Here is a 14,168-nt window from a genome sequence, read left to right as displayed (position 1 = left end):
TATTGTGTCTATTGTTGATGGAATTCGTATAGATCCTAAAAAGATAGAGACTATTAGATCATGGCCTAGACCAAAGGACATTCATGAGTTGAGATCTTTTCTTGGTTTATGTTCTTATTATAGAATATTTGTCAATAAATTTATTTGTTAATAAATCTTCTTGGTTTATTATAGAAGATTTGTCAATAAATTTGCTTACAAAGCACATTACTTGATTGAATTGTTATTAAAAAAGACTAAAGTTTTTCATTGGATTGATATGCATGAAAAGTCTTTCAATGCTCTTAATTATGCACTAACCTATGTACCTATTTTAACATTACTTGAGTATTGGTGCTATGCTTATGCAAGATAATCATGCAATTTCTTATGAAATTAGAAAATTGAAACCATGTGAGCTTAAGGATAATATTTATGCTTATGCAAGATAATCATGCAATTTCTTATGAAATTAGAAAATTGAAACCGTGTGAGCTTAAGGATAATATTTATGATAAAGAATTGATTGTTGGTGCTATGCTTATGCAAGATAATCATGCAATTTCTTATGAAATTAGAAAATTGAAACCATGTGAGCTTAAGGATAATATTTATGATAAAGAATTGATTGTTGGTGTTCATGTATTGAAAATTTAGAAACATTATCTTATGGGTTTTGAGTTTATCACTCATTTATCATTAAAACTAATCAACAAAGTATTAAACATTTTCTTTCACAACCTTAAACATATTAAGTGGGCATCTTTTATTCAAAGTTTTTAGCTAGCTAGCTGTAGTAAGAATGTTGTTGTTGACGCTTTGAGTAGAAGACCTAGCATTAATAATGTATATGTTTATTGAGGGGATTTATTTTGGTAACATGAGTTTATCTAGCACTAGGACTAGTGTCGAACGTTGACATGATCATTACCATCATTTGCTTCTATAAGCTTATCATCACCCTCTGGTCGAGTTCCTAGATTGGTACCCACTTCAACGAGGGACCTTAAAGCCTCAACTTCAACATTAACAAATGCCCCACTCTCAGGAAAATATTTGACTATTACATGTGGGGTGCACTGGCTCCACAACAAGGGCACTAGTAAGGCCTCGCCTTTGAAATTAACAAAGACCCCATTCTCCCAAAAATATTTGTCTCTATTACATGTGGGGTGGTGCACTGGTGGCTCCAAGGCTAGTGCCTCATCACTTTTGAAGATATACTCGAGTCTACCTTCTGGACATCCTACCACTCCTTCCGCTAGCATAACACCCAATACGTGAAGGCCCACTACTATGACTTCTACTAGAACTACCGTAACTTCTAACATTGACCTCCCTTGTGCCTTCAATGAGGATGGAACCCTAATTTGGGAGGGGGGGTATATTACCCACCACAATGGTTAACATTACTTTAGATGAACAGCTACACCCTCTTTTGTTTTTTACTATATCATTTTGTAAAGCCGTGGGGATGTCTTCGAGCTTACAACTTGTATGATGCTGATATATGCCCCAACAATATACTTAGCCTAGGAAATATGCCTATTTCTAGCTTTTGGGCCCTTGGACATTACATGGATGGATTGGCATTGTAAATATTTTAACTAATGAGAACACACATAATCCCATTATCATAATATTTTGACTAATGAGAACACACATTATCCCATTATCACAAGAGTCTAGCTTTGTGCTCTTGTGTTGATTATTACTTGTATATGTCTTGAAAAATGCATTGGCTATTTTTAGCACATACTATTTTTAGATTTTGTAGGCTAGTAAAATTTCATCAACGTATGACTTCACACTTGGATTGTAACCAAATACTTTGTCTACACTTCAATGTTTTCCTCTACACACACATGGAAGAGTGTGCATCATCTAGCTAGAGGGAGGGTATCCTGTAAAACTCTCTAACTATTAAGATTTTCGACCACCTTCAATAAGAAGGGTAAAGGGCCATAAGAACTCGTCAATGGAAGTGGGAAAGTACTCAAAATTTTGATGACCTTCAATAAGAAGCATAAAGAGAGATAAGAACTCACCATGACAATGGGAAAGTACTCAAAATTTTCACTATAATCCTATCTGAGTTCACTAGTATTGGGTAGAAGCCTATAATGCATTGCATCTAACTACTGCACCATTTTACTAAAATTGGAAGCCATGGGCTAATATATATTGGTGAGTGCAAAAATCATGTCATCAAAGACTCAAGCAAGCTCAGCTATATTGGATGTTGAAGGTTATGTGACCAACCACGATTATTCAAAGACATGGTTGGGAGAGATGCTAGTGAAAATGGGGAAAGGATCCAAGTGTGCAGAAACTAAAGAATGCTACAGATAAAAAAAAGTGGGTGTTCGTGTACCATGTACCATGCACACCAATCTTCTAATCTATTCTTTAGGATCTAAAGAATGCTACAGATAAAAAAAAGTGGGTGTTCGTGTACCATGTACCATGCACACCAATCTTCTAATCTATTCTTTAGGATCTAAAGTACTAGAAAAGCTGCACGTGTAATGGGATTGGATCACCTAGAAAATTCTTGAAATGCAGAAGAATACAATCCAAAAAGAATCTAGCATTATCAACTCCTATAACCTAGATAACAAAATGGGACTATTGAAATTGGGAGCCTACTACCGCCATGAGAATAAGTTGATCATTGAAGCCATATTGAAGCCCTCCAACTACCTTCAGCACCCATATATACCAAAATTACCGTGGAACAACTGGGTTTAAGTAAGAATTTGAGGAAGATCTAATGTAGGCCCTACTTTTGAAAGCATCATTAACCTAATACTCTCTTGAAAGCCAGCCAAGCTCAATGTATACTGATGTCAAATACATGGATATGCATGATAGACTAAATCCTAGACAATTATACATGGTAGCAGTCAAAAAAGAGGATGATTGGGCTTTAATAATTTGCAAAGATATTAGTGCTTATTACTGCAAGGGGTGCTTATTACTGCAAGGGGTGCAAGAACACAATGGCAACCCCCTATCTCCTACACCATATCCTCACTTGGAGTAAGGAAAGCACTCAGGGAAAGAGGCGTACAATAGGAGCAACTAAAGCACTTAGGGAAAGAGGTGTACATTTGACATTGCCCGTCACACAAGAAACAATGATACAAAGTGTTGAAATTTAGCCTTCTAATGTGGTGTCCTCTTTGTAAATGGACAATCTTTCAAGTAGAGACCAACAATAGCAGAAGGATTTAAGGGAGAATACCAGTGCAGGGACAATGGCAAAAAGGTGTTAGCACTGAGGGAAATGGTTAAGTATCCACCAAAAGGGAAAAGTAAAAAAACCTTCACATGGAAATAGAGGACTGGAGACATGAATGCTAATAAACCTACAGATTAGTGAAATAGAATCCTCAAAAAGAAGACCATTAAAAAGATCTAGAATGATTAAAGAAGAAGAGGACCTAGTTCTAGGCGAGGCATAGGAGAAGGTTGTGTCTTATCTTGGACGTAAAGTGTAGGATGAACAAGGAACCTAGGAAAAAATTTACTTAAGTTCACAAATCATTAGTGCAAACAAGAGAGCACTTCTACAAATAGAAGGCCAATGACGAGAATAAAGGATCTTCCAGTAGCATGTTAGCAGCATAAAGATCAAATCAAGAAACTAGAATCTCAAGTAAAGAAATCATAAGAACATGACAAACGCATTAATGATCTCTTGACATAGCAAGAGGAAGAAAAGAGAATTTAAACTAAATGGGTTGCCGACTGTAACAAGCTAACTAGATTCGGAGCACGACTCAAAAAGAGAAGTGCCAAATGGGTACTTGAAAGAGACACTACACAGACAGAGGCAAAGAGGCAGTAAATGATAGGAACCAAATCTTGAAAGCACATAGCCTAATACATAAATAAGTAGAAGATAAGAATCTAAAGCTAGAGGAAGAATCTAAAGAATTAGAAGATAAGAATCAACTGGAGGAAGAACCCCTAAAGGTGATAACAATGTCATTACAATGTGATGAAATGGAACAGCTGCAAGAGTTAAGGGAAACTTCATAATTCAACTTCAAAAGAATCTAAAGCTAGAGGAAGAATCTAAAGAATTAGAAGATAAGAATCTAACAATGGAGGAAGAATCTAAAGCAAATATCCTAATACATAAAGAATTAGAAGATAAGAATCAACTGGAGGAAGAATCCCTAAAGGTGACAAAGATGTCATTACAATGTGATGAAATGGAACAACTACGAGAGTTAAGGGAAACTTCATAATTCAACTTCAAAAGCAACAACAAGAAGAGAGGAAAACTGCTAAATGGAGTTAATAAAAAAACACTCTACTGTAGGAAAAAAAGAAGGAAAGCCAAAAGTTCAAAGCCGAAGCAAAGGAGAGGACAATAGAATTGGAATTTGCACGACAGAGGCTAATGAAGGAGAATCTCCTCCGGGGGTGCTAGTCACTCACAGGTACTCTATTGGAAACAATTTCAAATCATGCTAATCAGTTAGCCACATTAGTTGTAGCCCCTAGAACCCCCTCTCAAACTCACTTATTTTTTACTTCCACTTTTCTCCTCTCTATGAAAATGAAATAGATTTTGAGTCACATGTAGAGCATAAAGGCATAGAGTGGAATATCTACGCAGAACACACCTACACTATTGATGGCCATTTCACATAATAACATAGAACTAGAAGATCCTGTTAACATTTTTCGCGCCCCAATCCATCCCATTGTACTTAGCTTTAGAGTGTGGGTTAGAGTGTGGCTTTCCAGAGAATCTAGTCTTCTGGAGCACATTTCACATAGCTTGACCTATATGAGGACTTATTGATATTATGAGGCTAGGAACTGTTATCTTCATCTTCTTAAAGGTAGAAAAAGTTGCTCTTATCAACCTTTAGGCATATGGAAATCGGATTAACTATTGGGTGCACTTAGAGGGTTTAAAGATACAGGGTGCAAGGGAGTTAATCATATTCATCTTAATTACCTAGTCTTAGAGATAGATGAGGAGATCCAACTAGAGGAGTAAATCCAAACATATTTTCAAGATAAACCATAGGACCTTGATGTGGATAAGGAAGTGAAGAAGCACATGGGAAAATTAACCTACCCTTATAAATCTTCTTCACCCACCCTAAACCAATGCTCACATATAGGTCATCAGAGTGAAGGGGAAAAGCCAGTTGATTATGAGGACTCCATGCTGAATAAAAATGTTATCAATGAGTTACATGAAGTATTAGTTAAATATCAAGGAGAACAAAGAAAGTAATGGTTACATAATGTTCAATTGGTAGTCTATAAACTCGATCAACTTTACTGGAGGAGGCTGATATAGAGGGAGACCAGAGTGAAACCTTAAGTATAGAAAAATCTAGGAAAGTCGTGATTACGTTGATTCAAGAATGTCAAATTAATACCAAAAAGATAATAATTACTCAATCTCTTGTCAAGTAAATTCTAGATATGCGAGAGGATTGCAATTAAGAGATAGAAATGTGGCACAATAGAAGCATTTATTAGAGATACATAAGCAGGAAAGGCCATGTTTTGTCTAGAACATTGGATTGGCAGATAACTACTTCTTGTCAATAGCCCCAATAGCACCCAAAAATATGATCTCTAAAATAAGAATGATCATACGATGTTTCAATGTTTCTATGGTCACTATGTAGTTGAGCTTCGAGCATCTGCTGATAAGAGATAATGAGCTAACTCTAATGTCTTATCTCTCACATCATAGATGCCCCCACAGTAGTCTTTGGATCATTCTTTGATTATTACAGATTGAGAGACATTTAGGATTATCTGCTCCTTCCAATGAACCCATTTGTGCCTAACCTTATATATCTTGGGCTAGAATCCTCTTGCTTACACAGGTATAGAATGAAGATGCAAAACCCTTAGTACTTGCTACTCCATTAGAATTATACTACTACTAAGGTCATCAGAATGGATACATGATAGGCTAGAAGTTTATGGAGTGTAAGAACTCAAATAAGATTACTAGCACTTGCTAGGTAAAGGAAGCCACCATCCTTTGGGTTTTGTGAAACTCTTCTAAAGAGCTTCTATACACAAACATGTGCATAATCCCTCTAGCATATAAGCTTCAACAAAAAAAAACATTCATGTATGTTTTCGGATGGAGAAACTTTGGGACGAATATCCTTACGACCGACCACCTAGATTACTCTACCATATATGTTCCTTGCAGTGCACCAATCTCTCGACAATACTCTTTATTGCATAGGTTTGAGAATGGTAGGGGGAGTTATTAACCCCATTTTTTATGATTAACTAGAAAGACGACTCTAGTGGGTCCCATCCAAAATTATTTTTGTTGCGAGAGGCGTGGACAAAGTATTTGAGTTTCAATAAATGTAAATTTTTGAAACTTTGTAATAATGCTCAACCAAGGCAGATGCTAGCCACTTGATTGTAGTTAATGAGACGGACAGCTTTGAGAAGTTCCTTAAACATATTTTTTAGAAGTCAGAGTCAATGGTTAGCATTGACAAATCTATTCATTGGAATCATATTTTATAATTTCACCCGCCTAAGTGGTTTTTAACACAAAATGCACATCTTGTGATTTTTTTTTTTTGCTCTAAGGAGCCACATACGATGTAAACAAGGGATGATCGAGCTAAGTGTAATGCCCACATCAAATTTCACATGTATACTAGTAGTTTAGTACACACTAGATTAGAGATTTACCTTATGGCCATTGTCCATGCTCGAGTGCTTAGCTATTTAGTAAGTTTATATAAAAGGTAATTCAACTAATGAGAATGGACACTTTCCTTGTGTGAGATTAAGGTAATTCAACTAATGAGAATGGACACTTTCCTTGTGTGAGATTAAGAGCTCTTGTGTACTTCTTCTGCTCTTCTCCTTCTCCTCTTATGTGAGTGAGAGTGAGTGACTGAGCGAGAGTTTACCATTGCACGTTCTCTATCTCCACCACCATGGCTACCATGTTGTGATGGGTCTGTCCTCATATTTCCTTCTAGAACTGTTGGAGTGACAATAGTAGGAGCTATCGAAAATAGCTAGCTGCACATGCATTTGGGTGGCCTCCCTTGAAAAGCTATAAGCAGATTCACCAAGCTACCTCTACGACAAAAAGTAAGCATTTTTCATTGAAACTTGAATCTCAATTGTGACCCATTATTTTTTTGAGAGTGTACATGAAGTTCTTAAACTTCCTTTGTTCAACGTTAAGTTCATGGTAAGGCCACTTTATATGTTCCAGCGCCGTCTTATAAAAGATAGGTACCTACTCGAGTAGGTAAGATGGCAAAGCAAAAGTCTTATGGCACCAATGAAGTGGCTAACATATAGCAAAGAGTTATGGGAATCTCAACATTTACCTAAAACCCTCTCTCTCTCGCTCTCTCTCTCACACACACACACACACACAAAGCATCATATAGAGAGGTTATGTACTTGCTTGTGGAATATACGTCTTCTTTTCTAAAGCAATTTCATATGTTCAAATTCTGAAGTGGACTTGTACAACAACCAGTATACTCTCTCTCTCTAAGATAGCAAGACTACCCAGCTTGAAGGGTGAAGGGGTTGCCTGTGGTCAAGATGCCACGCCCTATGGGCACTAATGCTGCCTTCCCAGTGTAACATGGACTACCTTGCACAAAATCCCAACAGCAAGCAACTATTCAAACACAAGACAAACTAAATGAGTGCCCAAAAAGCAGCAGAAAGCCACTGATGGGAAAAGCATACTTCTGATTTTCACCTAGGAGAAGAGCAAGCTTGCTGTCCTCCTCCACAAGAAGTTATGATTTGCTTTAAAGTTCTGCTTTGTTTCATCTAAGCTTCTAAGCTTACACAGTCAATTGATGTTTTGTTGGTTCTAGACTCAAGTGTTGGCATGTGTTCTAAGTCATGGTGCTTTACTCGGCCGTAATCTGACATGGAAAACATTGTATATTTGCAAGTAGACTGGCCATCTTTGTGATCATGTATTTTAGTGCAATCATGCATGTGTTATCTTACTTTCTTTTTTTTTTGGCACTTAAGGGGCTGTTTGAGGGGAGTTAAAGTTGATGTCACCCACCAGCTCTGTGTCAAATTTACTGGTATCATCTTCTCTCATCCCATATGGAAATTAGTTACTTCTCAAATGCAATATTGTCTGCTTGTGCTTCAAAAAAAAAGCTTGCTTTCTCAATTTCCTCACATTAGCTGTTCTTAAAAACGCATAGTAAACCAATGCTTAAAGGCTATACAAAAGCACCAACTAAAAAGGCTTTAAAATTCCTTCCTTTCTCAAAAGGTGGAGTGGATATATGGACATTAAGAGAGCAGGCCGTAACAAGCTGCTCAGAAGAAGGTTTGCTGGTTGCACATACTCCAAACCCTTATCATGCCAGAGACTCAACATGACAGATATTTCATTTTATGAGCGAAATATGTTAGCAGCTCTACATCCGTGACTTGATTAAGGGCGTTGAACGCATGAGATAAGCTGACGCTGCCGCCACTCCGCTGCCCATCTCAACTGGATAGCCCACATCCTTCAAAACCATCTCAACACCAGCCAGTGCTCCTAGCAATTGCAGCTGCACAAAACGCATCATTTAAGAATCTAACCACATCATATTCCATCACTAAATTAAATGTTACTCATAAGAGCAGTTAGCTAATGAGTGAGCTGGTTGGACATGCCGTAATTAATATCACCCATATGCACTCAAAGGCAGCAAAGTTCCCCACCTCGTTAAGGTGCCCAAGATGGCCAATCCGAAACACTTTCCCGGCAACCTTATTAAGTCCGAGGCCCAAGCTCAAGTTGTATTTCTTCCAAGCTTGCCTCACAATTTGAGCACTGTCTATGTAAGAGGGAACAACAACAGCAGTCACAGTGTCGCTAAACCACTCCGGTTTTTTGGTACAGTTCTTCAAACCCCATGCCTCGACAGCAAGCCTGCAAAAAGCATCGAGGAAAATGCTTACTCTGACACCAATCGTCTGACTAAGACAAGTATCAACCAATGTCAATAGAGAGATTGCACACACGGGTGCGTTTGTGTGTTTATCATCTCCTCTTGATATACATACATACTTCTAAAAGCAAAGATGGAGAGAAACCCTTACCTTGTAGCATGGCCATATCGGTGATGCCTTGCTATCACGTTGTCCAGACCCTCTTCAAAAATGAGGTCCAGAGAAGCTCGCAGACCATAAAGCAGCTGAGAAGAGGGGGTGTAAGGCCAATAGGTACCCATCTTGTAGAAGCGCAAATAGTCGTTCCAGTCAAAGAATACACGCAGTGATTTGGCTGTTTTGGAAGCCTCCAAAGCCTTAGGGCTTGCACACAATATGCCAAGCCCTGTGGGCAAAGAAAGGGCCTTTTGAGAGCCGGTCAATGCAACATCTATGCTCCATTCATCCATTCGGAAATCCAGTGCACCTATTGATGATACACCGTCCACAAGGAAGAGAGCTGGGTGCTTGCATGCATCTGATTCTCATCCAAAAATCCACACAATTAGAGCCATATAAAGCTGCTCATGGAAAATTGAGTACAACCCACTTCACAACGAGTGTATGAGAGAAGTGACATGAGTGGGGTGAACGCACTTAAAACTGTGCGGATTCCGGCGAGGTCATTGGTGACACCTGTGGCCGTCTCATTGTGCACCACACACACAGCTTTGATTTCATGATTAGTGTCAGCTTGGAGCTTCTGTCGTAGTACAGTAAGGTCAATGCCAGCGCCCCACTCCACGTCCACCACATCCACATCAAAATTGAGGCGTTGCATCTGGTCTATCCAAAGAAGACTGAACTGCCCCAGCCTGAAGGATACAATCTTGTCCCTTGGAGACAAGGTGTTGGTAAGGGCACTCTCCCATGCACCAGTTCCTGCATGCACACACACACACACACACACACACACACACACACACACCATTTCAACACAGAATAGGACAGAAACTGTACCCATTTCAACTCCAAGAGCCCAACATTCAGCTCCACTTATGGAAAAAAACTGGACCCTAACCTATACCCAAAATATCTCCAAAACTGGCGAACTCCAAAATTGGCAAAAGCCCGATTTAGCTGCAAATTTGGTAAAATCTTTACCCAGTTTAGCTTCAATGCAGGAATTAAACTGTACCCAGTTTAACTCCAAGGAAGAAACGCTTCCAATTTAGCTCCGATATAAAGGCAAAGAATCAACACAAAACCAGCTTCAGCTGCTAATTAAAGGTCAAAGATTAACCCATTTGGAGATAAACCTGACCCAAGAACACTTAACCCAACTTTAGCCCCGAATAGAGGAAAATCTCATCCAATTAGAAAAAAAAAGGTCACCCAATTGAAGGAAAACATTGGATGGATTAATGTGAATTAATAAAATTAAGCCAATTCTGGCCAAAACCGACAGACATGAGGAGAGATTATGTGTACCTGTGGTAGGGATGATGAAGGAGGTAGCGGAGGTAGTCTTGAAGATGCGTTTAACGTCGTCCAGGACTGATTTGGAGAGGGAGGGCATGGCAGGGGAGCGGTAATCCTCATTGTTTCTGTTCATGGCACGCAGGACCTGCTCGGGAACATTTACAGGCCCTGGAACGAACAGCTGGTTCCTGCCTGGGCCTGGGTAGTACTCCATGGCGATGTCTCTCTCTCTCTCTCACACACAGACACACACACGCGCGCGGGCACGCACGCACGCGTACGTTTATCTTCCGCTATAAACAGACGAGAGTTTCTGTGTTTGCTAGAAATGAAATTTCGTAGCTTTGTAAGAAAAGTGTCTTCTACAAATTAGGACATACTCTTGTTTACACGTGTGGCCTACACGTGGCCCTCCTCCTGAACAGATTGGGAGTGATGTAAAATGTGTGGTTATAGTCTATAGAGCTCTCTCTTTTCCATGGCCACAGATTTATATCCCTTTTATCCCCTGCCCTATCCTGTCTTGAGGTAGTGGCTCTCACTCATCTTTTGCCCACCCTCTTCCAATTCCTAGCATGGCCGCCCTGTAGATGGGCATAGCTTAGTCCTAGTCATGTGGACGGGCCTTCGCCTATTGGTCCCACGTATGCCCAGCCCAGAGAAAGGTGTGTACAAATGTATAAAATGTGTCAAAATCAACATCATCTATGTGCTTTGTGGTTATCCAATCGAAGCACTAAGAGACGTGGTCTCGAGGGCATTGTTACCATGTCATCAATGGTAATAAGCTTTGTGGTCATAGCAACACGAAGGGGCATACACATCAAGTAAGCATGGGAGGCTAGCACCAACGACAAGGTCCCCACACTTGTGTGTGTGCGTGTGTGTGTGCACGTGCATGCATGCATGTGCATGTGGATTGCTAGTCCAACGATTTATGTGTGAGCTTCTAAGTGAGATCCTACATGCAAGTCGAATTCCCTACACTTAGGCATTGAAATATAAATCATATTGGTACATTGACCCAACTATGACGTTTTTGAATGACCTCTCTCTCTCTCTCTCTCTCTCTCTCTCTCTCTCTCTCTCTCACACACACACACACACACACCCCACACACACACGCCCCACACATGCACACATGCATGCACGCACAAGCACACACACCTCATTTAGAATAAATAATAATAAAATTTGACTTTAGAGGGATTACACATGTATAACTACTCTGCAAACCACCTACACTCCTTGATTGACCATTTTCTTCTAGCTTAGTCTATAAAAGGAGGGATTAATACCTATGTTCTTCTAACTTAATTGATAAAAGGAGGGATTAATACCTATGTTCACATGGAGGGTTGGCATTATTTATAGTTTGTGTTCATCACCACCCTTGTCTATATGTATTCACTAGTCATGACTTTCTTTCTATCAAATCAATGTGCCACAACCCATCATGCTTAGTCTCATTCACAATGATTATATATTTTAAAAAACACACACTTAGTGATATATCTACATATATATCCTCACTATTACACACCTAGTTGCACACAATTATACACAAATAAAACATTTCACATAGTGTTTAATATTGAAAGTCCTACCTCTCAATAAAACCCATTTTTTAACTTTTCCCCCCATTATATTTCCTAATGTTATCTTAAGTAATGTAGGAGAGGCATGCTTATAAAGACTAGTTTATAGATCTACCAAGTAAACCTCCCTTTTAAGTATTAATATGGTTTCTTTCCTAAGACCTTCGTACACACTATCTCACCATATTCACATTGCTTAATTTCAACAAATGTCTCTCATAGATGGCATTGGAGGTGCACTCTCCAAAGCACAATAATATTATCTCTTTCCTATGTTTCAAAACACTTTTTGATATTCCACACACATCAACAGGATTTCCATGCAAAGATGATATTATTTTGATAGGATATTTTATTATACAACCTAGGTAATTAAGATAATTGTGGCAATACTACATGACCTCTTGTGTTCCTAAAATGATAATACAATTTTAAAAGCAATTTGCATACTCTTCAAGAACAAATTTTATGGGTATCTAGACATGATTTGGCATTACTCTTAGCACATATTTGGGCCAGGTCTTCATTAATTAATTAGTGCCCGCAAAGCGGGCACTAATAACTAATTATTGAAGCCTAGGTTTAAACCTTGGCCTCTCTCTCTTGCGTGCACAAGGTGGATTAAATTACTCTCTCTCTCTCTCTCTCTCTCTCTCTCTCTCTCTCTCTCTCTCTCTCTCTCTCGCTGGGGCTTCAACCACACACGTTTACGTAAGATCGCATATCGAACCGCCACACAGGTTTAACGTAATTTAAAAAAAACCGTATGTATAGGTCTCTCTCTCTGGGGGGTTACTAGCCCGGCTAGAAAATGGTAGTCACATGGTTTTTATAGCCCTCTTGAGTGAGTAGTATCCAGAGGCTCAAAGCCTCTTGGAACACTCCTACACATTAATTATTTTTTTAAACTAAGTTGAGACCGAATGTGGGAGAGCTTAGGAATTTTTTTGAAACCCTTACATTCAAGGTTTTCCTCTTTCAACAAATTGATTAATACTTTACAAAATTTGGGACCCATATTGGGCCTTCTCGGATGGGCACTACAGCTCCCTCATGTAGAGAAATGAGACCGACCATGATCCAAAGCACCAAACACATGCACATACTTAAAGAACACAAGGAAATCACTTGACAAACCAACTAGTCCAACCCATATGCTCCAAAGAAATTTCAAGTATGGCAAAGCTGGACACATGAATACACTCTTCAGTGCAAGGCCTCAAAATCATACACCACCTTGTCCATTTGCTCCAAATAACTTTTAAGTATTGTGAAGTATAGCAGAGCTGGACACTTGAATAAACTTTCAACCACCAGTAGAGTTGGACACCACATGAATACACTAGAGTTCAAGCCCTCAAAAGCATACACCACCTTGCCTGTGGGTAACTCCAATACCATGCCTAGCAAACCACTAGAGGGTTTGTTGAAAATCCTCTATTGGCCTCTATCTCATACACTAGACTAGACCTACACACACAGCATTAGCCTAGTTTAAAATTATGGGCAAACCCCCTCACTTATACATGCCTTTGGCCTAAGAACCATACTTTAAGAGTGCTTTTATGGAATTATTCATAGACTCTCTTATAGATTCCTAACCTATGTTAAACCTTTCATGTTCCTGGTGGTAGAGTATTAAAACTATACCTTAGCGAGAGTTCATGCAAAAGTTGTGAGCACACTATGGATGGGCTTCTTAATATCTTAGGTTTGAGAAGGCTTAGTTCTCTATTCTCCTATAAGCCTACCACCTAAATGGAATAAAATGGAGTGGATAGCTAGATTACCTTTGTACAAACACTTAAACACACCAAGAGTGTGTTTCACATAACTAGAAATGTATCATCAATAATAAACTACAACACGCTATAACCATAAGGCCTTGTGCGTGTTTATATACAAATTTGGGGAGGTGGAACATCTTCACGAGCCAACAAAATATAAGTGTGTGTTTTAGTCTCTATACATATACGTCCCTAGTTTTTCTCACTCCTCTTTCCTCCTTCACACTCCTCCTCCTCACATCCAATTTACATCTCTCTCTTTCTCTTCCTCCCCCTTTGCACATGTGGTTAACAGAGGGGGAGGAATGTGTTAACCACATGTGGTTAACACATTCCTATGACAACTATGTCCGCACACTTATGTAATGGGCACCCG

At 39.1% G+C, this 14,168-nt stretch overlaps 1 protein-coding gene across 1 annotated transcript; it reads right to left on the bottom strand.

The window, feature by feature from the left end:
• Nucleotides 1-8,158: 8,158 nt before the first annotated feature.
• Nucleotides 8,159-10,678, bottom strand: LOC147604570 (serine--glyoxylate aminotransferase-like). The gene is made up of 5 exons (XM_086794975.1): nucleotides 10,417-10,678; nucleotides 9,583-9,867; nucleotides 9,097-9,463; nucleotides 8,716-8,926; nucleotides 8,159-8,561 (listed from the first exon to the last, which is right to left on the bottom strand). The coding sequence occupies exons 1-5, from the start codon at nucleotides 10,619-10,621 to the stop codon at nucleotides 8,424-8,426; spliced, it is 1,206 nt and encodes a 401-aa protein (XP_086651101.1). The 5' UTR covers nucleotides 10,622-10,678; the 3' UTR covers nucleotides 8,159-8,423.
• Nucleotides 10,679-14,168: the final 3,490 nt, after the last annotated feature.

Source organism: Cibotium barometz, chromosome 61 (assembly GCF_041138505.1).
Source record: "Cibotium barometz isolate CiBa-2024 chromosome 61, ASM4113850v1, whole genome shotgun sequence".
In the NCBI taxonomy this organism is placed as follows: domain Eukaryota; kingdom Viridiplantae; phylum Streptophyta; class Polypodiopsida; order Cyatheales; family Cibotiaceae; genus Cibotium; species Cibotium barometz.
Note: the sequence above shows the minus strand (reverse complement) of the source record. Positions and strands in the feature narration are given on the sequence as shown.

Bases quoted from the DNA above. Each gene is read 5' to 3' on its own strand.
- LOC147604570 (XM_086794975.1), bottom strand. From the start codon at position 10,621: ATGGAGTACTACCCAGGCCCAGGCAGGAACCAGCTGTTCGTTCCAGGG. The intron at 9,868-10,416 runs GTACACATAATC...GTGTGCATGCAG, and splicing joins CTTCATCATCCCTACCACAG to GAACTGGTGCATGGGAGAGT. The intron at 9,464-9,582 runs GTGCGTTCACCC...GATGAGAATCAG, and splicing joins CGGAATCCGCACAGTTTTAA to ATGCATGCAAGCACCCAGCT.